Below are 22731 nucleotides of genomic sequence, written 5' to 3'. Positions count from 1 at the left end.
TTATTTATTTTTTTTAATTAAAAAAATTTTTATTGACGTATAGCTGATTTACAATGCTGTGTTAGTTTCAGGGGTACAGCAAAGTGAATCTGTTACACAAATACATATATCCGCTCTTTTTTAGATTCTTTTCCCATATAGAGTGGCCATGTTTTTAAATTACCGTAGTATTTGTCTTAAAATTTGACATAAAATTTAATTAAGTCAATGATCATGCAGTTTAGATTGAATCGTAATTAATATTTGCTAAGGTTGTTAAAATATCTAAAGTATAACTTTAGATATACTGTAGAAGTAAACTTTATTAGAATCAGGAATAATTATTGCCATTAGTAGCTCAAGTATAGTAACAAATATAAAGATGGCTTGGTAAAATATATACATTTTACATTTACACATTTGTTTAGAGATGAAAGTTGCAAGTAAAATCTAAAATATTTCTCACTAAGAAAAGGTGACAAAATATCAGGCAGTGGCTTTATCCTTTGCACTAAGATTTCTAACTGCATCCTATTTTTAGGTTTGTATAATTTTGAACCAACTGATAGTGCTTTGATTTTGCTTTCATAGTACATGAATATGTTACATACATATTACTTTATATCATATGATAAGCCCACTATTTTCACCAGAGTAGAGCATTTTAGTAATGTTACAGATCTAGTCTGCCTTCTGATGAATGGTTTTTAATGTTTTTTAAAAGAAATCTTGAAAATGGTTTCATTGAATTAGAAAACATTACATAATTTAAAAAATACAATCTTAATTTTAGAGTGACTTAGATATATCTTTCTTTATGATATTTTATATTTTATCTCATTTTATTCATACCAGAAAAACTGTACTTGAGATTCTTTACACTTACGATTCTACTCAATGTAAATAAAATGGCAACATGGGATTACACAGCCACAGTAAAACATACTATAGCATGTTTTACAATGTCTGATCTTAGAGCTTATCTAATTCTGCCAGAGTGTTTCAAAATACAGCAAAAACCACTTTTATAGTGTTCATGTTGCATCACTCTGGTTTTATTACATTCTCTTTTCCTTCAAAATTTGTATTAGCTTTTACAAATTAAAAATTGTAGTAGTGATGTTTTTATGTGTGTGTACACACATATATACATATCTGTATCTGTCTGTGTACATATGAAGTGTATGCAACATCTGAAGATTGGTTATGTCCTGGTGGTGAATCAAGGGAAAGAGAAAGTATTGTTTTTTAAACAGCTATCTATTTCTCAAATAGCTCTTGTCATTAATTTGATCCTAGTAAGTAAAGAATATTGCTATTCAACTGTCTTTAATTTTTATTTGCAGGTAAGCTTTTGGGTTGTTAGAGAGATTCTTCATGCTCAAACATTAAAAATTAGAGCAGAAGTTTTGAGCCACTATATTAAAACTGCTAAGGTAAGACAAACTTGTGTTTCTATTTTTGAGTTTAATCATTTAGCAATGCTTGTAAGTAAATGTTTGCCTGTGACACTATTTATCGACACCAGAAAATAAGGCCTACTGACTAATATAAGTCCGTTTTTTAAATTGAATGCCTGTTTCCATTGCCTTTTCTTTTATTCCTCCTGTCTTCCTTCCCTTTCTTTTATACTTTTCCTCCCTCTCTCAGAGAAGCTGAATTACATAATATTTGACTGGGCAGAGGTCAGATTATGATGAAGTTTAATATTTATAAAATATTTGTCTATTCTGCAGGTGATTGAAAAAGCCTTATAGGATTAAGTAGAAAAATACGTATCAATTATTTGCCTTTGAAATAGATCACTCTGCCAACCATATGGAGAATGATAAGACTTTATTTTTTTTTAAATAGTATAAATGAGGATGTTAACCAAATACCTTAATTGAGCAGCATAGATAATAGATGCAGCAAGAGAAATAGAACATGGATTTCAAGGATAGTCAAAATTTAGAGAGGAGGATGGAATAGGACATTCAAGATTTTATTAAAATTTGTAACAACTCCAAATTTATGTTAACTAAAAAGAGGTATAATTGTAACCACATCCCTCATTATTCTTATAATAAATGCATAACTCATCTCACCTGTGAATGAAGATGGAATAAAATGAGGATATCATTTTTACAATTGTAAATTATTGTAAAAATGTAATAATTGTAAGTCATAACTCTTCCATATTTCCCTTGAGCACCTGGGAACAATTGTATTCTAACATTCTATGGCACTAGGTGGCAGAGCTAGCCTTCTGAAAATTTGATATTTTGCAGAAGTGTCATAAAATTTTTAAAAACATTCTTTGTGATATGTTAGATAAATATTGGGTTTTAGCTAATAGAAGTCCATGACTTTTCTCCATAGATCCTGAATTTGCATTATTGTTTTCTGGTATTTTTGTTAGGTTTTTTTATGTACTTGTTGTATGTTCCACTCAAAACCACCAAATTTTGTCCATCAAACCTGCCATTATCCTCATCAAATAATCATTTAATTCCAATTCAGACTCGTAGACTTTGAGTTATTTTTGATAGTGTTTACTTTCATCTCAAGCCCTAAATTCATAATTTTTTTGTCTCATTTCTGTCTCTTAAATCCCTCTAGTCAGACTTGCCTTCTGCATTCAGTTTGTTATAAAACTGGCAGGTCTTTCTCTTCTTTTAGTAGGTTGTTTCAGTTAGGGTTCTGTAGAGACAGAAAAAAAAAATACACACATATATATATGTATATAACGTATAAAAAGATTTAAGAAATTATCTCGTGTGATTAGGTGGGGGAAAACTGGCAAATCTGAAATCTGTAGGGCAGACAGCCCAGAAACTCGGGCAGGAGTTTCAAGATTTTTGCTGTTATAAATACCACTGCTTATAAAGCATTCATGTGTGAGTCTCTTGGTGCTCAACTGCAGGTTAGAGCCCTAGAAATACAGAGAGAAAAGACAAATTTATTTTCAAAGAAATGACAATTAGACCAGTAACTTTCATTGAATCTGATGAAAAATAACATTTTTTTGTGTGTTGGCTATTTAGGTTTTCTCTCCTGAAATGTCTGTTCAAGATCTTTGAACAATTTTCTATTATAGTATTGGTCTTTGATTTTTATAGCAGTTTTAAAAATATAATTCCAGATGCTAAAGTTCTTTGCTATATTCTTTGCATACATCTTCCTATTTGTGACTTGTCTTATAACTCTTTTCATGTTATCTTTTGATATAGATGCTCTTAATTTTAATAGTCAAATGTATTAATCTTTAACTTTCATTTTCTGATTTAAGAATATCTCACTTAAAATATCTTACTCTCACCTCTGAGAATATCAAAGATTTTCTCTTATATTATTCTTTAAAAGTTCTACAGCTTTGATTTTGGTATTTAATTCATCTGAAATTTTAGATATAATATGTATGAATTATGGATCCCAGTTCACATTTTTCCATATGAATAATCCTGTTGGCACCATTTTTTAAATCTTTTTTTAAAGTTCCCTTTATTGTGTCTGGAAGCATTTTTATGTCACCCTTGTTCTTGAAAAATGCTATTCCAGACTTAGTTTTTTTTTTAATTTACTCGGGATTTCTTGAACTTACTAGCCCTGGGAATTAGTGTCTTTCAGTAATTTGAGAAAATAATCCACCATTATCTCTCATATTGTTTCTACCCCATTGTTTTTTATCATGTCCTTCTGAAGCTCCATTGAGATAAATGCTGGCCTTTTTTGCTCTTCCTTTGATGTCTCTTAATCTTTTATTTCACATTTTTTTAAAAGACCCTTTGGCTTTTGTGTTGCTTTCTAGATAATGCCTTCATTTTTTTTTTTTTTTTTTTTTTTTTTTTTTTAAACAGTAGAGGGAAATTCAAACTTGGTAGTTTTTTTTTTTTTTTTTTTTTAATTAATTAATTTATTTATTTATTTTTGCTGTGTTGGGTCTTCGTTTCTGTGCGAGGGCTTTCTCCAGTTGCGGCGAGTGGGGGCCACTCTTCATCGCAGTGCGCGGGCCTCTCACTGTCGCGGCCTCTTTTGTTGCGGAGCACAGGCTCCAGACGCGCAGGCTCAGTAGTTGTGGCTCACGGGCCCAGTTGCTCCGTGGCATGTGGGATCTTCCCAGACCAGGGCTCGAACCCGTGTCCCCTGCATTGGCAGGCAGATTCTCAACCACTGCGCCACCAGGGAAGCCCCAATGCCTTCATTTTTAATCTTCATTTTATTTGAGGCCAATACCTGATGTTCTCCATTTGTGAATTCTTGTTTCCTTGTGTTTATCCTTTTCCTTTTCCTTTTTTTCTTTTACTTGAGTTCATATTTCTAGAAATTTTATGGGGGTTCTTTGAGACCTGAGTTAAGGTGGTATTAGTTAGGGTTCTTCAGAGGAATAGAACCCTTCACTTTTCCTTGGTTTTCATATTCAAAACAGGCCATTTTTGCCTTGGAGTCGCTTCATGGTGAGGAAAGTTTTTAAACGATAAGACCATTGATATGTAAGCATCTGATAGTTTGAAGAAACCTGGGCAATTAGCAATAATTTGACAAAAATAGTAGATCTCTCGGTAAATGGGTGGAACCTAGCATTAGATGGGAGCCTTCTGCAGGGAGGCTGTAAAAAGCAAGGTCTGGTATTGGCAAGCAGGTGGATATCCCGACATGAACAAGGAACAAAGGATTTGAGGATTCAGCCAGGAGGAAGCAGGAAATTGAGGAGGGCTATGGAAAGCAGGTTTGAACCCAAGCCCTGGAATAATGGGGATCCTGAGTAGGACACCAGATCAGGATCCTGGGCATGGACTCTTCCTTTAAACTTGGATCATAAGGCAGAGGCTAGTAATATTTCAGTATAAGGAAGGAAACTGCTTACTAGAAATGAGGATGCATGGTCATACCAGGTAACCTTGATACTGAGCCATAATTTTGGTTTTCTTAATGTATTACACAACTAGAGGTAGATTTGTTCCCAGAGCTTGGGGGCAGTGCCAAGTTAGAATGTGGAAGTTCTATTGTGGGCCGAAATCAGCTTACTGTAAACATGGTGGATACCCCAAAGACATATCTCAGCAATGAGGGTAATAAGTACTAGAACACTACCAGTTGCCTGGATTATACTTGTTGTTAAAGTTGTCTTGTATTCATGCTGTTTATTTTTCATCTCTCCTCCCTGCTTTTCTTAAATCTTCCAGAAACTATACGAGCTGAATAACCTTCATGCACTTATGGCAGTGGTTTCTGGCTTACAGAGTGCCCCAATTTTCAGGTTGACTAAAACATGGGCGGTGAGTAATTTTCCTTAGTTAATGAAAGGTTAGACTTCCTGTTGGAAGTAAAGATGTGTTAGTTCCTTTTATAGTTCTTAGTAAGGTTAATATTATGATAATAGATAAGGATTTTTGAAGTACTTTGTACTGTTCTTTGAAACCTACATATTTTTTTCTCTCTCCTTAAATAAGTATTTCACTAGGCTTGTTAGGTATTTTTTGGGTAAATTACAACTTGGTGCTTGGTTTCTGCTCTTTAGGAACTCATTTTTCTAGAACCTCTTTAAACATCTTTGACAAAATAGCATTTCAAGCTTACTGATGGGAAAGTGTAAATGCAAAAAAAAAATTGTGTTAATCATGTAAAGATTATGCTTTTGGAAAATTTGAGGAAGATACACATTTTAAATTTCAAAAAAAAAATTTACTGAGTCAGATTTCCATTATTTTTTAGTCAGTAAACTCTCAGGTTGTTTCCTTAGGAATAATGGAAAATCTGATAGTTAACATGAAAGTAGACAGTGTTTCTGCACATTGTGGTAGTATGCTAATCATATTTGGTTCTATTACTTTAACAAGGTCAGGGTGTGAATTTTTACTTCTGCAAATTTGTGTACTTTTACAGTTGATTAACCGGATACTGGCCTCAAGGTTTCTAGATATTTTTCATTTAGATTTTATATAACTGAAATTTTAGATTCAGTTAAATCTGTTCATATTTATACTGTTCTTTAATGTAAAAGAGGAATGATTTTGTTTACTACATTTTGTACAGAGGGTTAGTGTGTTCTTACTGTCCTGTAATAAAGACTTGACTGACTTTAAAACAATTTTTTACTTGATAAAATATAACTTTGTTTTTAATTAGCCTAGTGCTGTTTTCACTTTTCATAGTATCTAAAGAGACAGATGTTTCTCATGAAAATCAGGGTAGATTTCTATACTGGAAAAACATTAGCTTGGAAGAGTTTATGGTCCTCTTTATATTTTATTTGTATTTTAGAAACACCTGAGTGAACGGTTTTCCTACTCTAAAAATTATTTTTAATGATGACCTTATTTATTAAAATTTGAACTTAATGAGGGAATGGAAATGATTATAAATATACAGTTATGAATTCCATCTTTGAAGTTTTAGGGAAAAGAATTATACTCTGGTTTATATTGTGGTTTAGAAATGAGATACATTTCCCTCAAGTTAATTTTTATTTTCCTTGAAGTTATTTTCGTTGTCTCCCTCATGTATTGAATGGAAAATAATTTTGTTTAAATTTAGTAACAGCTCCATTATTAATCTGAATAAAATGTTTGGTGTTTATATTAAACTTTAAAACATTCCGCTTTGTGCCAGGCACTGTCTAATTGCTTCACATGCGTAGTGAATGATGTAGACGAAGTCCCATTCTTGTACAGCTAACATTCTACTGGGGAAAGATAAGCTGTAAATAAATAAATGATATATCATAAATAGTGATAAATGCTCTGTAGAAAAGTAAAGCAGAGTAAATGAGGTATAAAATACTTCCGTGCTTTCCTTTCTGTGATGTGTGGTAAGAGTCTCTGATAAGTGACATTTGGGTAGAGACCTAGAGTAATTAAGAAAAACATTCATGTGCATATCTGAGAGAAGAGAATTCCAAACAAATAGCCAGTGCAAAAGGCCTGGCAATGTTCACAGAACAGCAGGGTGGTCAGTGTTGGCAGAGTGAAACAAGCTTAAGGAGTAGTTGATGATAGGAGCTGAGTTCAGAGAGGTGGCATCGAATCAGAGAATGGAGATGCAATTTACCGATATTCAGGGAGGTATAGAGAAGGAGTGTTGAGGGGTTCTATTTTATACATATCAATTTTGAGGTGGCTGATAAAATATTCATGTGGAACTATAAGGTCAGAGCTAGGTATACAAGTTTAATAGAGCAGTTAGAGCTAGAGATACATTTTTGCGATCATCAGCATAAAGATAGTATTTAAAACATGAGATTGTAATCAACAAAGGAAATATCACGGGTAGAAGTTTTCCACAGTCAGGTAAAGAAAGTGTTTCAAGAAAGAGTGCTCACCTGTGTCAAATGAGAACTTTGAGATGACCATTGGATCTGGCAGTTGGAAAGGATTGGTGACCTTGGCAGAGGTGGCTTCAGTACGGTGGTGGGGTGAAAGACTGATTGAATTTGAGAGAATGGTGGAGAAAAAAATGGGACAGTAAGTACAGAGAATGCATTTGAGGAATTTTGCTGTAAAGGACTGGGGTGAGGTCCTGTAGAGAAATCTGGCAGTAGCTGGAGGGAAATAGGAGATTAAAGGTTTGTGGCGTTTTGTTTTCATTTTGAAGATGAGATCCATGACAATATATTTGTATGTTGGTGCAATGATCTAATATAATAGAATGAGGAAACAGTAAGAGAGCAAAGAGTCACTCCAGTGATACCTACTAGATTAGGCACGAGGGAATGAGGTCCAGTACTCTAGTGGGGCAGGAACAGTTTATGCATTTTAACAGGAGAGAAGGGGATGCATTTGGTTACAGACACAGGTATGTTGGTAGATTTGGTGGTGGGATTCTGCAGAAGTTCTTCTGATGCTTTATTTCATAAGACATAAGAAGCAAGGTCATTAGTTGAGAATGGGGGAGGTGTTGGGGGTTTGAAGAAGGAGGAAAGGATGAAAGTCATCTAGGAGAGTGTGAGAGTGAATTAACTAGGGAAACATTGTAGGTTTGGTAGGTCTTATGAAGGTCCACTTGAGATTTTTGGTCATGAACTTAGAGTGAAACCAGTCAGCAAAGTTATGTAGTCTCCAGCCAGGTTCAGGTGTTCAGCATTAACCTGAAGACGTGCAGATAACTGTATTTAAGCAGAGATGGAATTTTTTTAGGCTTGTTTGTACCACAGAGGGGTCAAGGATAGTATAAGAGATAAAGTAGGCAAATGTAAAAGTTGTTTTAGTGATAGATGAGGAGTTTAACCCAAGTAAAAGGAAAGAGATAATGAACAATGAAAAGGTAGTATGGTAACTGGTGGATATCCTGGTACCCTCAAATATTTTTTGGGTTCAGGATGTCCTAGGGAGTGGAGGCTGAGTGGTGGACGATAAGATGATTCAAAGAGGAGTGAAGAAACTTAGAAACCAGGGTATTTGGAGTATTGTCTGTATGAAGACTGCAATCATCAGGATATAAGAATAATATTGGTTCATAGACTCTTTTTCTCCAGCTACTAAAATCTTAATGATGGGAAAATGACTTGTAGCTCTATTAATGACTGTAATATAAGTGTTGTAATCTAGTGTTCTTTTGTCAAGTACTATAGCCACTAGCCACATGTGGCTATTAAATTTAAATCCTTAGGATTAAATAAAATTTGAAGTTCAGTTCCTTAGTCTTACTTGCCATGTTACAAATGCTCTAGTCACATGTGGCTAGTGGCTATTGTATGGACAGCACAGACGTAGAACATTTCCATCATCACACAAAATTTGATTGGACAGCACTGATCTAGTGCTTCTAATTAGAAGCTGGAAGATTTTGGGGAGGATAGTGTGATAATAAGCTGGAAGGAATTGTGAAGAGAAAGGAGGAAGAATGGCACCTAACTGAACTCCAGACTGATGTTACAACGTTTGTAAGAGAAGAAAGAGAATGCTTCAAGAAAAGGTCAAAGATGAGGCTTTTGCAGAGGATGGACCCTGAGTCCTAGAGGGTACAGTTGGAAAGAATTGGGAGGGGTAGCGCATCGGGTCAAGTTAGAAGATAATAAAGATCATATGAATGAAGAAATGAGAGTGTTTGGGGTTTTCTTTAAAACCGATAAAGGGAATGTACCAGAAAAAATCCTAAGTGGGGGAAATATTAGCAACGTTCGCTTTAACATCAAGGAAAAGGATGCCCATTTTCACCGTTTCTATTCAACATAGAGATCTTAGCCAGCACAGTCAGAAAAAAATGATTAGAAATAATAGGATTTGTCCTCAAAAAATTAGAATTACATAGAGTTACCATTTATCCATCAATTCCACTTCTGGGTGTATACCCAAAAGAATTGAAAGTGGGGATTCAAACAGATATTTTTACACCAGTGTTCAAAGCAGCATGATTAACCATAACCAAAAGGTATGAACAATCCAAATGTCCAACAACGGGTAAATGGATGTACAAAATGTGGTATAAACATACCATGAAATATTATTCAGCCTTAAAAAGGAATGAAATTCTGACACATGCTGCACCGTGGATAAATCTTGATGATATCATACTAAATGAAATGAGCTAGACACAATAGGACAAATACTGAATGATTCCATATATAAAAGTTACCAAGAGTAGTCAAATTGGTCGAGACAGAAAGTAGAAGGTGGTTACCAGGGACTGGGAGGAGCAAGAAGTGGGGAGCTACTCTTTAATGGGTATGGAGTTCCGGTTTGGGAAGATGAAAAGAGTTCTGGCCTTGGATGGTTGCAGTGATTGGCCGATAATGCTACTAAACTGTACACTTCAAAATGGTTAAAATGGTAAACATTATGTATATTTTACCACAACCTTTTAAAATAGTCTTCTGAAAACAAGTCTCTGCTATGCCACCCCATATTGAATCCTTTCAATCTGGTTATTGATTTGTTATGAAAATTCCAAAATATAAGTTACTTTTATACATATTAGACTGTGTGGTTCTTTAGTTTTGTGTTTCAGATGTGTCAAGAGCAGTTATGAGTTCCAAGTAATTTGTTTCTCCTGATACTGTACGAGAGTTTTAGAATGATTGACTTTGGAAAAAAAGAATAAGTTTCTTTTTATCCCTGCTATGTCATGTCAGTATATTTTGCATATCTAAATGCTTTGTTATGTGGGAGAGAAAACGATGTTTGGATTTACAGGTCACTCAGCAGAGAGTTGCACCTAATCTTGAAAATGCCGATCAAGTGTTTTGAAGCTGGGCCACAGAAAGTTGTGAAACCAGTGTTTCAGACCCTGGAAAATCTATCTAAAACATTCAAGCAAAGAACTCCTTGAACTCTTGTGTTTTAAAGAGAGAGGGATATGGGTCAGACATTTTTTTGATAAAGATTATCCAACGATAATCTGCATCTTGGAGCCTGTGAAAAATAGATTCCAACATCAATTCCAACTGTACTGCTTGTAATACTAGAAAGACCAGGTGTTAGAATTTTCTGTCTCCAGGACCAGACTGAGACCCTGAAAAACAGGACCTAGTCTTTGTGAGTGGATGACTGATGAGTGTTGATATGTTCTGCTTCTCCTTTGAATCTCAGTCACCTCAACTTTAAATCAATCCTCTGACTTTTCTGTTAACCTCATAGGAGAATTAGAATTTTATTGGTGGAAGTGTTTTGCCTACTATAAAATAACATAAATATTTTATGATACAAAGTGAAATCTGATTACATCATAATGAAATAGTAACTTCACATATTTAAAGAGAAAAAATTTTTTCCAGAGTCTTTGGAATACTTAAAAATACATATTTTCTGAATCTTTTAGTTAATGCCTTTTGGGTGACTGACCCTGCTTGTTCTTTTATTCCCCTTGATAGCTCCATTTTTTCTCAAAGGGCACCCACTACAAATCTCCTCCTCAAGCCTCCTAAAACAGCTGCAGTTGATTGATCAACTGTGTGCAATATAGCACTGGTCAAAGGGATCAAAGAAAAAAATGTCTTGTCAAAAATCCAAACATGTAAATCATAGTTGTTTTTCTTTTTTTAATTTATTTATTTTATTTATTTATTTTTGTCTGCATTGGGTCTTCGTTGCTGTGCGTGGGCTTTCTCTAGTTTCGGAGAGCGAGGGCTACTCTTCATTGCGGTGCACGGGCTTCTCATGCTGTGGCTTCTCTTGTTGCAGAGCACAGGCTCTAGAGCACAGGCTCAGTAGTTGTGGCACATGGGCTCAGTAGTTGTGGCACACAGGCTCAGTAGTTGTGGCTCATGGGCTTAGTTGCTCCGCGGTATGTGGGCTCTTCTCGAACCAGGGCTCGAACCCGTGTCCCCTGCATTGGCAGGCGGATTCTTAACCACCGTGCCACCAGGGAAGCCCTAAATCATAGTTTCATAGTTACTGGTAGGACTAGCCATGATTAGATTTATCAAGGAAAATTATTACTTAAATTATGAAATGCAGTATTTATTTCTTAATGATTATGTAAGAATTATCTTTATCTTTGAAGAGGCAGGGGACAATGCATGAAAATATTTGGGCATTTGAGCTGAATATGAATACATAATTATTTTAAATTAGGGAAATGATTAATAAAAATTGTTTAGCCATTTAAAATAGTAAAGACAAGACAAGAAATAATGTATTATAATTTACTACTTAGTAAGTTAATTATTTTATGTACATACAAAGTATATTGTATTTTAAAAATAATGAATTTGGGTTTATTATATGAATAGACATGTTTGATTTTGTTTTATTTATATACTACCAAAATATAATTAAAGAAGATATAACTGAAATTAAAATTCAAATTTATAGTAAATATAACTCCAAGTCTTTGCTATAATAAAATTGGATTCGGAAATAACTTAGGCTTTTCTGTTTGTTTTTTAGTTATTAAGTCGAAAAGACAAAACTACCTTTGAAAAATTAGAATATGTAATGAGTAAAGAAGATAACTACAAAAGACTCAGAGACTATATAAGTAGCTTAAAGATGACACCTTGCATTCCCTATTTAGGTGAGTTACATCATGTGTGTTCATTATGCCTGGTTGTTGCTCTGCCTTAATCAGTAGTTTATATAAAATTCAATATATTTTAAAAGTTTGTGTATCCTTTAAAGAAATTAAAGGATTGTTAAGTTGAAAAAATAGACTAGAGGAATGTGTTAGCTTATTACCTGGAGTGTATTTTCATTTCTTCTTAGAGATGGACCATATGGTAAAGCAATATGTTTTACCTATTTTAGTAATGCTTTTAAAGAATGAACCAGTAGTTTGCAGTGAAGTTTAATGCTGTAAAAATATTTAACATTAACTAAAGAAATTGATCAAAAGATTTAATGAATTTATTTTCAACATCGTGAGTTCTTGCTTTATGTAGTTGGCAGATATTTTACAGTGAATTATGAAAAGCAGTCTCAATGAATATTGGTGTTACTGTTTTCCTGGAAGAAATTAGCCGTTTAGCTGTGGAAATTTAGCTCAGTGCTGAGACAGACAAATCTGTATTTGACATATTATTTGCCTAAGAATGTATCTCTTTACTGTATATTTTACAGTGTTGATGAATTCCAAGAAATATTGAACCTAATAACATTATAAGATTATGTTCAACAAAATATGAATAGTAATGCCTTATTAGGTATTTGAATAAAAAAGACTGAAACTATGCCTTTTTAAATGTATATGTAAATTTAAATACAGAAAATACTTTATATTATATATACCTAGTATATGCATTAAAATAAATTGGTTTGATCCCATGTAGAGAGTAATCAAATGATAACATTTGCTTTGTCCCAGTATCCCCTTTGCTCCCCTATCTCCACTTTGTCTTTTATGTAACGACTCATACTGGATTTCACTATAACTATTTTTGAAAATAATGGAAAAACCTGTTACTTGTTTAGGAGACTCTACAGTGTAAACTTTGAAGTCTTTACAATACCAGTGACCGGAACACAAAGTAGAGACAAAGACAGTTGATAACACTGTCATTCAGCTGCTCTACGGCATCAGCCTTAGTTTGTCAGAGAAGACTTGAACTCATTAGACCATTGTGGGACATTCTAGAATTCCAGTGGGAATGGGGAATGTTGTACACCCTGTGTTGAAGGCAGAATACTCCTATGCATTGTATAGATAGTGGCCACTACATACCATTTGTCTGTTTCTTTGATAAATAGTTCAGGGCCATAATAAGCATGACTCAATCAGAGAGGCTGTAAGCTGGATATTAGGAAAGATATTCTGCATGTGCTCCACTTTTTTACCACTTGTCACCTTGGCTGTGCCCATTCTTGAAAGATGTAATTTGGGGAGAGGAAGAATAGAGGATTTTAAAAAGTCATCAATATCTTCATACTCCATAAAAACATAAACTTTTTATAGCATAAAGAACATTAGACTGAGAACTGGGAACCATAAATTCCAAAATGGCTCTACCATACTAACTTTTCAAGTCATTGTATTGTCTTCTTTAAGCCTTGTTTTCTTTACCTAGAAATAGCACACATAGGACCAGAATCATGTTCTTCTTAAGGCTGGCTGGGACCACAGTGGTCTCTTGTATCTAATTCACTTATATTACAATTGAGAAAACCGAAGTCCAGAAAGGTAAAAGAGCTGGCTCATAATCCTAAAACCTAGTTAATGACAGATCTGAAGTTCTGATCTAGCATCTTTCCAATTATAGCTGCTAAACTCTCATTCTAAAATTTACTGATTCTATGATTGTATTTTTTTCTCATCGAAATGTTTTTCTCAAATTTCATAATTTGTATTTTTTAGGAAAAGAGATTATTCCCTGTTGAAAATGAGAAAATGACAGTGTAAATCCTTGTGCTCTGATGTCTAGTTCAGAGGTCTTTGTTTTATATTTATTCACAGTGGAGACTTCAGTACAAGATTTGAAGTCGTCTGTGCATGTGCACATAAGCATACTCTCATGCACGTACAGGGGCGGGGTGGGAAATCGTTGAAATAGTGGGATCTGGAAAGGTTTTCCATTAAAGAATATACCTGTTTTCTCCCAGCACTGGTACCTAAAACAGAGTAATTGTTCCTGTGGGTTAAAGCAAATGAGGCAAATATTGAGGTGCAGAAGTTGGTTTGGAGAAAATAATAGAACCATGATCTTTTCTGTGTCTTCAGTTTGGTCTCCATTGACTCCTCAATTCAGTTCTTTTTCACTTTATATATTCTCATGACCCAGAATCTCCCTTCTCACTATTACCTGTAATTTTGTGAGAGGTTGATGCTAGTTATGTCTGCTTATTGAAATTCTCCACTTGTAGCACCAGTCTTTCTTGATTTGCCTTCTACATTTCTGGCTTTTGTTTTATCGACTTCTCTTTCTCTGCCTTTCTCTTAAATCTGTTCTTATAAAGGTCTCAGTCCACTTCTTTTCTTCCTCTATATGCTCACTTGGAGTAGTCTCATGCAGTTTTTTTCTGTATATCGCCTGATGACTCCCAAATCTTAGACTAGACCTGTACATCTAATTGTCTTTGTAATTCCTGCAGCCTGGTAACATTTTAGGTACTCAAATACTGATTGAATGAGATATGTATGGGTAACTCTTAAATTAGCATGTTCAGAAGTAAATTCATCATTTTCCCCCTTCTTCCATACCTGATCCCCCTCTTATTTCCTGGCTTAGTCTACTAGTGATCACAGTGTTGCATTATCTGCACTGTTCCACCACCCTAGAAACCTGGGGTTTTTGTTTTTGTTTTTTTTACTGGATTTCCCCTCCTCCACTTCTTATATTCTCTGTTGAAGCAAGATGCACGTTTCTGAGGGTTATTCAAGAATTAGAAGCCAAAAGGGGTGGGGGGAATGGCAAAAACTTAAGTTAAAATAGAGAACATACACTTTAGCATCTACATAATTTTATACATTGGATTCTTCATATAATTATTCATCCCTATACCAGTTTGTGAAGAAGCATCTGAGAATGTGAGATGATTGTGGAACATTTGACACAAACATTTGGTAAACTTGGGAAGGGGAAGTGAAACACTGAAATGTTTGTCAGACAAGTTATTGTGACTCAGTTTAGTTCATTTCCAGCATGAAAATCGTCTTTTTAATGTAGTGACAGTTTCGTTTTATCGCAAAGTTTGAGATTAAGTGTATTCATTCCATCTATCAAAACATACATGCTTTTCCTAAGAAAATGTGAAGCATTTTCAACTTCATACAACTTTTTGACTGCTTGATTTATTTATGTCATAGAAGCTGGTTCATGTTCTCATTCCTAATCTTCAATACCGAAGTGTGTTGAAGAATGAAGATTTTACAATAGTTTATATCCTGTTAATATTTACATTGTTCATATTTTGTTCTAATTTAAAATGAATTAAGATTGTGGTTTTTAAATTTAACTTTTCTTTATTTCAGAATTTTTTCCCAGTCATATTAAACTAGGCCCAGTGCAGATAGATGCCAAAAATGTCAACATTTACAAGATGCTGTACATTTGATAGGAGAGAACCTGTCCCAAAGACATTTGAAAGATAATGCTCATTATTCATATTGGTAGCTTCTACTTAACTATCTCTCTTCAAATATACAGAATTTGCTTAATGCTACCCTTTATCCATTATGTCTGCAAAGGTTCTTTTGGAACAAATGTATCAACCAAAAGAATCTATCTACAGTGCACAGAGAAAAGGTGAAGGCTAATTATCTATCTTAACGTGAGAGACGTGATCCAAACTAATGGTGCTTTTGCCCCTAAGAATTATGATCAGAACCAGCCATTCTTTGTGAAGCTTAAAAAAGAATATGGAGGTTTGTATGCTGACGAAACTCTTATTTTGATACTGCCAGGTTTATTTATAATTCAATGTGGATTAAATTATAAGAAGTAGAAAATGTTTTCTTGGCTTTCAGCTCATCATCCCTTGAAAAATTGTCTCTTCTGTTGGTTTGCATTCAAGGTAAAAATTAGTCAGCCTGGACAATATAGTGAAAAGTTCTTAGACTAAGGATACAGTTTTTCTGGAGAGAAATAGTTTGGCAAATCTCAAGGAAAAAATTGTTTTATATGAGAATTATTGCTTTAAATCTGAAAATCATTAACAGCACTCATTTGTTCTTGTCATTGGAGAACAATCTTAAGGAGCTTATTGAAGAATTTGGCATGGGAAGTTTTGCTTTGCTGGAGAGAGAGAAAAAGAACATTGTGCAAAAATAATTCAGTTGTATGAAACATGATAAATATTCTTTCATGTGCATTTTCTAACCTCATTTCTACTTTATTTATGTAATTTTGGGAAGATGCAGTAGCTCAACCAGCTTAGGTGGTTTTCTGAGAAGGAAAGCATATGTTTTTAAAACTATGGAAATAAGTTGTTGCAGTTCTATACATTGCTTTCTATTAAGTAGAAGCAGAATGTTACAGAGAAGTTTTTTTAAACTCTCCTGCCCTTCTGTAAGACATGAGTACACTGTTTTGATGTGTCTACGTATGACTCTGTCTCTTGTAGAGAAAGTCCCCTGCCCCAACTTAAAGATTTTCATAATAGGCCTTTTTTTTTTTTTTTTTTTTTTAAGAAGAGAAAAGCTGTCCTTATATCCATCTGTAATATGGGATATAGTGCCCCTCTCATCCCCTGTCCTCTGACAAGCACCATTTTGTTTTCATTAATCTCTTTCCCTCAGCAGTGTATAAGCCCTGAATTTGTCTTGGTCCAGGGCTCTATGTTTAACATCTAGAATAAAAGCGGGCACTTAGTATTTAACACTTATTGGCTGACCTAATTAATTAAATGATCCCTTTCTGGCTCTTCCCATTGTTCCAGCAACTTCATTTGTTTTAAATACATTTATTTGTGTGCACTTTTGTATACAACTCCCTACCCACCCCCAGTTTTCTTTTGGTGCATCAGCTGGCCATCCAGTGTTTGCTTAGCACTATTCTTGGTGATAGATGTAGAGCAGGGATCGAAATGGACTTTGTTCCTTCCTTTGTGGAACTTAACATCTCTTTAATACCAAAGGCTCAAGTTGATGTCATTACCTTGTGAATAATCTCTCCTATATCCTGTGTCATGGAAGAGGTACATAACATTACCAGGCCTTGATAGTGGTGTCCTCATCACAGCTAATGAGATGTTTAAAACATGCCTAAACTTACAAGGCCATTCAGATTTTATTTGATCCTCTTTTATGTTTCACTAGTTTTTAACCTATGTTGATCTCTTAGTAGAATATAGTTCTTTAGTTTTACGTTAGTTTGAGAAATTTTTGCTAATCTGTGTATAAATATTTTCAAAAATAGTAGCTTTTTATTCACATTTCTATTCAGATAATTTCAACAAAGTCCAAAGCTTTCTGCAGCTCTCTGGGAATTAATGAGATTGTTTTCCTGCCCCTTTGGTAGAATTTTACTTGGTTAAATGTATAGAAGTCTCTGACACTGATCTCAAAAATGCCTAATAGTCAAAAAATGTCATTGGCTTTTCATATTTTAAGAGTTTTATTCCATTTTCCTTTCTTTGGTTTAATTTGTATATAATACACACCATGGATTACTTTACCTTATTCTTCTCATTAAGATTACATATTGAATTCTAAAACAGCAATAAAGCATGTTCAGTCATTTTCTTTTGAATCTTGAGAATGAGCTCTGACCAAATGGCAGCTAGCCCTAGCTTTCTCTTTAGCCAAAATTACATTCCCATTTTCCATTACCTCATTTATATCCCCTTTTACCCTCATTCTTTTTTATATATTTAAAATTCTTCTAACATTCTTTAATGGTATATTTTCTGAAGTTTACTTTAGACCACTCAAAGACTTGTGATATAAAAGGGCTGGGGATGGGGTTACATTGATTTCTTTCCCATTTTCATAGTTTTTCTCTTAAGAGCCTTATATCTTTAAAAAATATCATGTGTAGAAGCTATACAGATCTGCATTTTAATCATAAACAGAATCAGGTTCCCCCAGTTCCAACAGCTTTGCCAGTAGTGTTTCCAACAGCTGATATTTCAGTAATGCATTTTGTAAATTTTTTAGCAAACCTTAACAGGAGACTAATAATAAAAATCTTAATAAGTAACATTTATTTGCAACTTAATCCTCTGTGCCTAACACTGTATACTTTACATAAATTATCTAATTCTTAACAACAATTTATAAGATATGTGATATTATTCATATATTATAAGTGAAGAAACTGGGACAAGGGAGGTTAAATTCACTTGCTATAAAGATATGCATTATAACCATTTCATTTATAGTTCAAAGAAAGCATTGTGGAATTATATTAATATTTTGGAAATCTGTCTTTAGTTTTAATTTTGAGTTCATTCTTCAGTCTTTCCTGTAATTATCTATAGAATTACGATGTAATAACTATTGACCCCACTGATAAAATTGAAAACTGAGCTTATTTTTAGATGGCTTTTTTGAGGAGGGGTCATGGCATCATCGTAAGTGGAGTCATTCTTTTCTTACTTAGTTATTTTCTCAGACACTAAAATAAAAGACTAAAAAATTGTTAGGATGCAATAATTTTTAACTTACCATTGATTAAGTATATAAAAATCATATCACATTAGTAAAGGTTTACAAGTAATTTGAAACATTTTCATGATTGTGGAAGTTTTTACAGGCTTATTATATTATTACCAGTAGGAGTCCTAAGAAATATAATGCTAGAAGAATTAGCACTCCTGTATCATGACTCATAGAGTCAAGTGAATATTAGACTGAAAATTTGATCTTTTTACTCAACCAGGCTTGGAGCCTGAGGATGAGCTTGTTAGTTCATATCTACTAAATTTCAGGATGGTTTCTAATAGTGGCCTTATCCAATATCTCATGTTTTAAAAGTCTACTTCAGAGATGCCAAGTTTCCTTGACATTGATTGTATCCCATTGAGTGGAGAATAGAGTCTAAGTCATTTTTAGGATAAGCTTCATTTCATTTATTAAAAATAACTAAGCATAAATAATCCTTCTATAAACCAGCTGCAAGGTTATAGCTCAATCTTACTGAAGGTCAAGCAACCACACCTTATTCCTTGGTAACCTGTAAAGTAGCTAGCTATCGGACCTTGCCTACCATACATGTGACTTATCTAATCTCTCACAAGATTCTCGTTAGGCTGAAATCCCTTACTATGGCTATTCTTACCTTAATTTTTCTTATGCCCATTCTCTTAACTACCTGCCATAACAGCTGGCATAGCTCTGTTAGGTTTGCAAATGAAGATCATGGATCAGTGTAATTTTGCACCTGAAAATTTGGATATATTGTTTTTTAGTACATTTATTACTCACTCTGTGCAAGGCACCATGATAGGTAATGCAGAAAGTACATAGATGAGCAGTAGTAATCTGGTAGTTAAAGGCTACTGAGTACTTACTAGTGTCAGGCATTATTCTAAATGTTTTACCACATGTATTACCTCCTTTGATTTTCACAGTAACTACGTGAGCTCTAGGTTCTGTTGTTATCTCCATTTTATAGATAACAAAACTGAGGCAGGAATAAATAAATTGCCCCAGGGAACACATGTACATGGTAGATTTGGGCCACAAACCCAAGCAGTTCTGCCTTTAGGACCTATGCTTAGCTATGATATAATACTGCTTCTTATTCCTTGATCCCAAGGAACTCAGTTGCCTAAGTCATTCTCAAGCTTTCCAGGAACTTCAGAGCAGAGCTATATCACCTCTATAAAGGAGAGCACAATGGACCCTGTGGCCATGGCAGTTAGCATTCAGCACAGTTTTCTAGTTTGTTGACTTTCACATGATTCTAGCTTTAATAATATTCCTCTTCTGTGAAAATTCTCTAAGACTTGTCTTTAATAGGGTTTTGGATGTTTAAGTGAAATGCTGTAGTTCTGCAAATAAATGGAATGCCCTAGTAAAATTTTATTCAGTTAAGATTTGATGAAACAATTAGATGCCTAATTTCGCCCAGAAATCTTACAGCAGATTTTTCTGGTTCTGGGGGTGGTGGAGAGGGACTTTAAAGCCATTCTGAAATGACCATAGGTAAAACAAAGAATAACATCAGGGTTTGATGTTCTCTTACCTTCTTTCACCAGAAGTTTTATTTTGAGATGTGGCAGAGTAAAAACATTGGTCGTGTTGATGGATTTGAGTTGTTCAGATAATTATCTTCAGTTTTGATTGGTTGAGCAAAAGTCTCAAGAGATTTCTCTAAAATTTTTAGTTCACAAATGAATTAAGGGAAGGTCAGCTCTAAGCAGAACATATTTCTAGAAGAAAATTGTTCTGGAAGATTGGTAATAAAGTTGTTAGTTGCAAAGATGAGTTAAAGACACACACACACACACTGGAATTGGCAGTTTGAACTAGCCAAACCCCTGTGGATTCCATTGTGAAGCTGTTGAATCTCAGTATTGGAAAAATATCTAACAGTTTCTTGAAGTTGTTTTAGTCTCACCCGTAAGTATGCAGTAATGCTTGTAAAGCTGTCCAAGCTTTCTGACTTGACTAGCAGACAAGATTTTTCTAAATAGTAAAGATCAGTAAATTAGAGAGGGAAAAGTATTAATAAATAAACTTAGAGTTATAATTCAGTTCTTTAAACCATTGGCTCACTAAATATTCTGCACTTTTGTAATATCAACACTTTACTAATATAACAACATAAAATAGATTTCAGGAGATTTTGATGTTCAGCAAATCATATGAAGATAATATTGAAAAATTCATTTGTATATTTCTGTTTTTATAAATTGACCATTTAAATACGGCATATGTTATTTTTTTGTTTTTAAAGATATGTATTTTAATACTGTGGGTTTCTTAATTCTTTGGGGAAATTGACATAAAATATATTGTCAAGAATTCATATTCATTTCATGTGAAAGGCACAAATTCAATTTGAAGTAACTTTTATTCAATGCAGAATGTTGGCAAAACTAGAGTTTTCTTCTAATTTCCTGTCTATATTTTTATAAATAAAATGTATTATTTTGCTGAAATCTTAAAATTATTTTTCCATTGGAAGTTATAGCATTTTCATAAAGTTTTTAAATAAATTGATAAGGATCTTGAACATGATTGAATTTTGATTTAAAATAAAGCTAAAATTTGTTTTACATTGTGGCAAATATTTACATTTTACAAAACAAACTTTGCCTGTATTTAGTCAATAATATTTTTAAAATAACTTGGATTATAGATACAAATAATCTTCTGCAGTATATTAAGGGAAGATGAAACTACATTCATAAATCCCCTTTTATAGTTGTAGTAAAATTCATTTAAAAAACTATATCTGTAGAAATGAATTGTGCAAAATAATATACATGTAACATTTACATTTTTAGGAACTGAAAAATAGAGTTCTATGTCATTTAAATTGGAGACTGTCTCCCTTCAGTCAATAGGCTTGATCATCATCTGAACTGCTCTCAAGGAGTATGAGCCACCTCGGTATTCAGCCCAAAATATTCCGTCTTGGTACTTGCTTCTGTAATGGCCTCCTCTGTACCATACTCCATTTAGGTTAGAGTGTGCACAGGCATTGTACCACCATCCTCCTTTATGAAAGTGGGCGCAGTTTCCTTTGAGGAAAAAATATAGACATCAGAGTAAAAGTTTCTTCTAAGTGTGGTACTCTGTAAACCATCAAATACTTATTCTACGTTTAGAACAATTTGAGTTTTTCTTACTGATTTCAGTTACCTTTATCTTCATAGTGTTGCTTCTTCATTTATTCTGTTACTGTTGCTTAAGTATCACCTACTTGAAAGATCACTTGAATTGCCATTTTTATTTTGCCCTTTGCTTATTAGTACATGATTTTTTGTTGTTGTTGTTAAGTGATTTAATTTTCTGGCTAGCAGGGTAAATAAAATGCAAGTAGATTTTGTGTGTAAGAGAGAGAGATTGGAGAGATTGGGAGGGAGGGATATGGAGTTGCTAAACAGAGTAAAGTTTGGGGAAAATTGATTTTCAAAATAGCAAAAAAATAATATGAAATAGCACTATTAGCAATCAGATGAGTTTCTATAAATAAGGCATGTATTATGATCATATTTATCTTCCTTTTTTCCTCTTTTGCCGGTGTGAAATAGAGACCTATGTGCTGCTTGCCAAGACGCAGCTGAACGTAAAAATAAATCAACTTTCAGGGGTATGTCTTTATCAGAGCCAGAAACCTAGGTTAAAAAGGCAAAAGTATGTGAAAATTAAATTAAAAATTATGTGGATGGCCTAAATGAGTCTTTCTAAAGAGACTATTTCCCCTCTGAATAAAGCTTTTTTGCTATTCCTATACCACATAATGCAGTCATCTTGCTAGTCCCCTATACCAAGAAGTGCCTTTACCCCATGTACCCAAACGGCTTGTTTCCTTCACTCCCTTCAGGTAACATTCAAATGTTACCTTTCTTGGCCAACCCACATAAAATGGCACCCACCCCCTGTTCCCTTATTCGGTTTTACTTTTCCTAAAGTACTTGTCACCACCTAACAAATCATCTTGTCTCCTTCTAGAAAGTAAGTTCCAAAAGGGCAGGGACTTTGTTCACTGCTGTGTTCCTCAGCACCTACAACAGTGTCTAGCACATGGTAGGGGTCCAGTGGGATTTGTTAGCAATTTTAGGCAGTTGGACGTTTTATTTCTAGACGAGTATGTTTTGTTTCCCATCCCCACCCCATCAAGTTAGAACAACAGAACCTTGTTCACAGAGTTCACACTTTGGGATTGCCTTAGAGAAGAGCTCCTAAAAGCTGTTCCTTTCAGCAGGTTGTATTCTCTTTGACTGAGTCCAAAACGACCTTTCTGAAAAGACTTTAATGGCAATACTTTAATAACAGGGTTCTATTTAAAGC

General features: G+C 34.0%; 2 protein-coding genes across 13 annotated transcripts in view; one reads left to right on the top strand and one right to left on the bottom strand.

Annotated features, from left to right (window-relative positions):
- RALGPS2 (Ral GEF with PH domain and SH3 binding motif 2) overlaps window positions 1-22731 on the top strand; it is a 188075-nt gene that overhangs the window by 75432 nt on the left and 89912 nt on the right. For all 11 annotated transcript variants that reach the window (XR_014243467.1, XR_014243468.1, XR_014243469.1 and 8 more), the window contains 3 exons: window positions 1326-1415; window positions 5145-5237; window positions 11784-11910. Coding sequence is in view for 7 of the 11 variants with exons in the window: in XM_082388448.1 (XP_082244574.1) it covers window positions 1326-1415; window positions 5145-5237; window positions 11784-11910 (310 nt within the window). In the remaining 4 variants the exon portion in view is untranslated. The remainder of the gene's footprint in view (window positions 1-1325; window positions 1416-5144; window positions 5238-11783; window positions 11911-22731) is intronic.
- The window catches only part of ANGPTL1 (angiopoietin like 1), a 33666-nt gene continuing 25287 nt past the window's right edge, over window positions 14353-22731 (bottom strand). For both annotated transcript variants that reach the window (XM_082392429.1, XM_082392430.1), the window contains one exon: window positions 14353-21458. In XM_082392429.1, coding sequence (XP_082248555.1) covers window positions 21271-21458 — 188 coding nt within the window. In that variant the 3' untranslated portion in view covers window positions 14353-21270. The remainder of the gene's footprint in view (window positions 21459-22731) is intronic.

The sequence above is a fragment of the Balaenoptera borealis genome (genome assembly GCF_965194805.1).
Source record: "Balaenoptera borealis genome assembly, chromosome: 1".
NCBI lineage: Eukaryota > Metazoa > Chordata > Mammalia > Artiodactyla > Balaenopteridae > Balaenoptera > Balaenoptera borealis.
The sequence above is the reverse complement of the archived record's forward strand: the minus strand, read 5'-3'. Positions and strand labels throughout refer to the sequence as shown.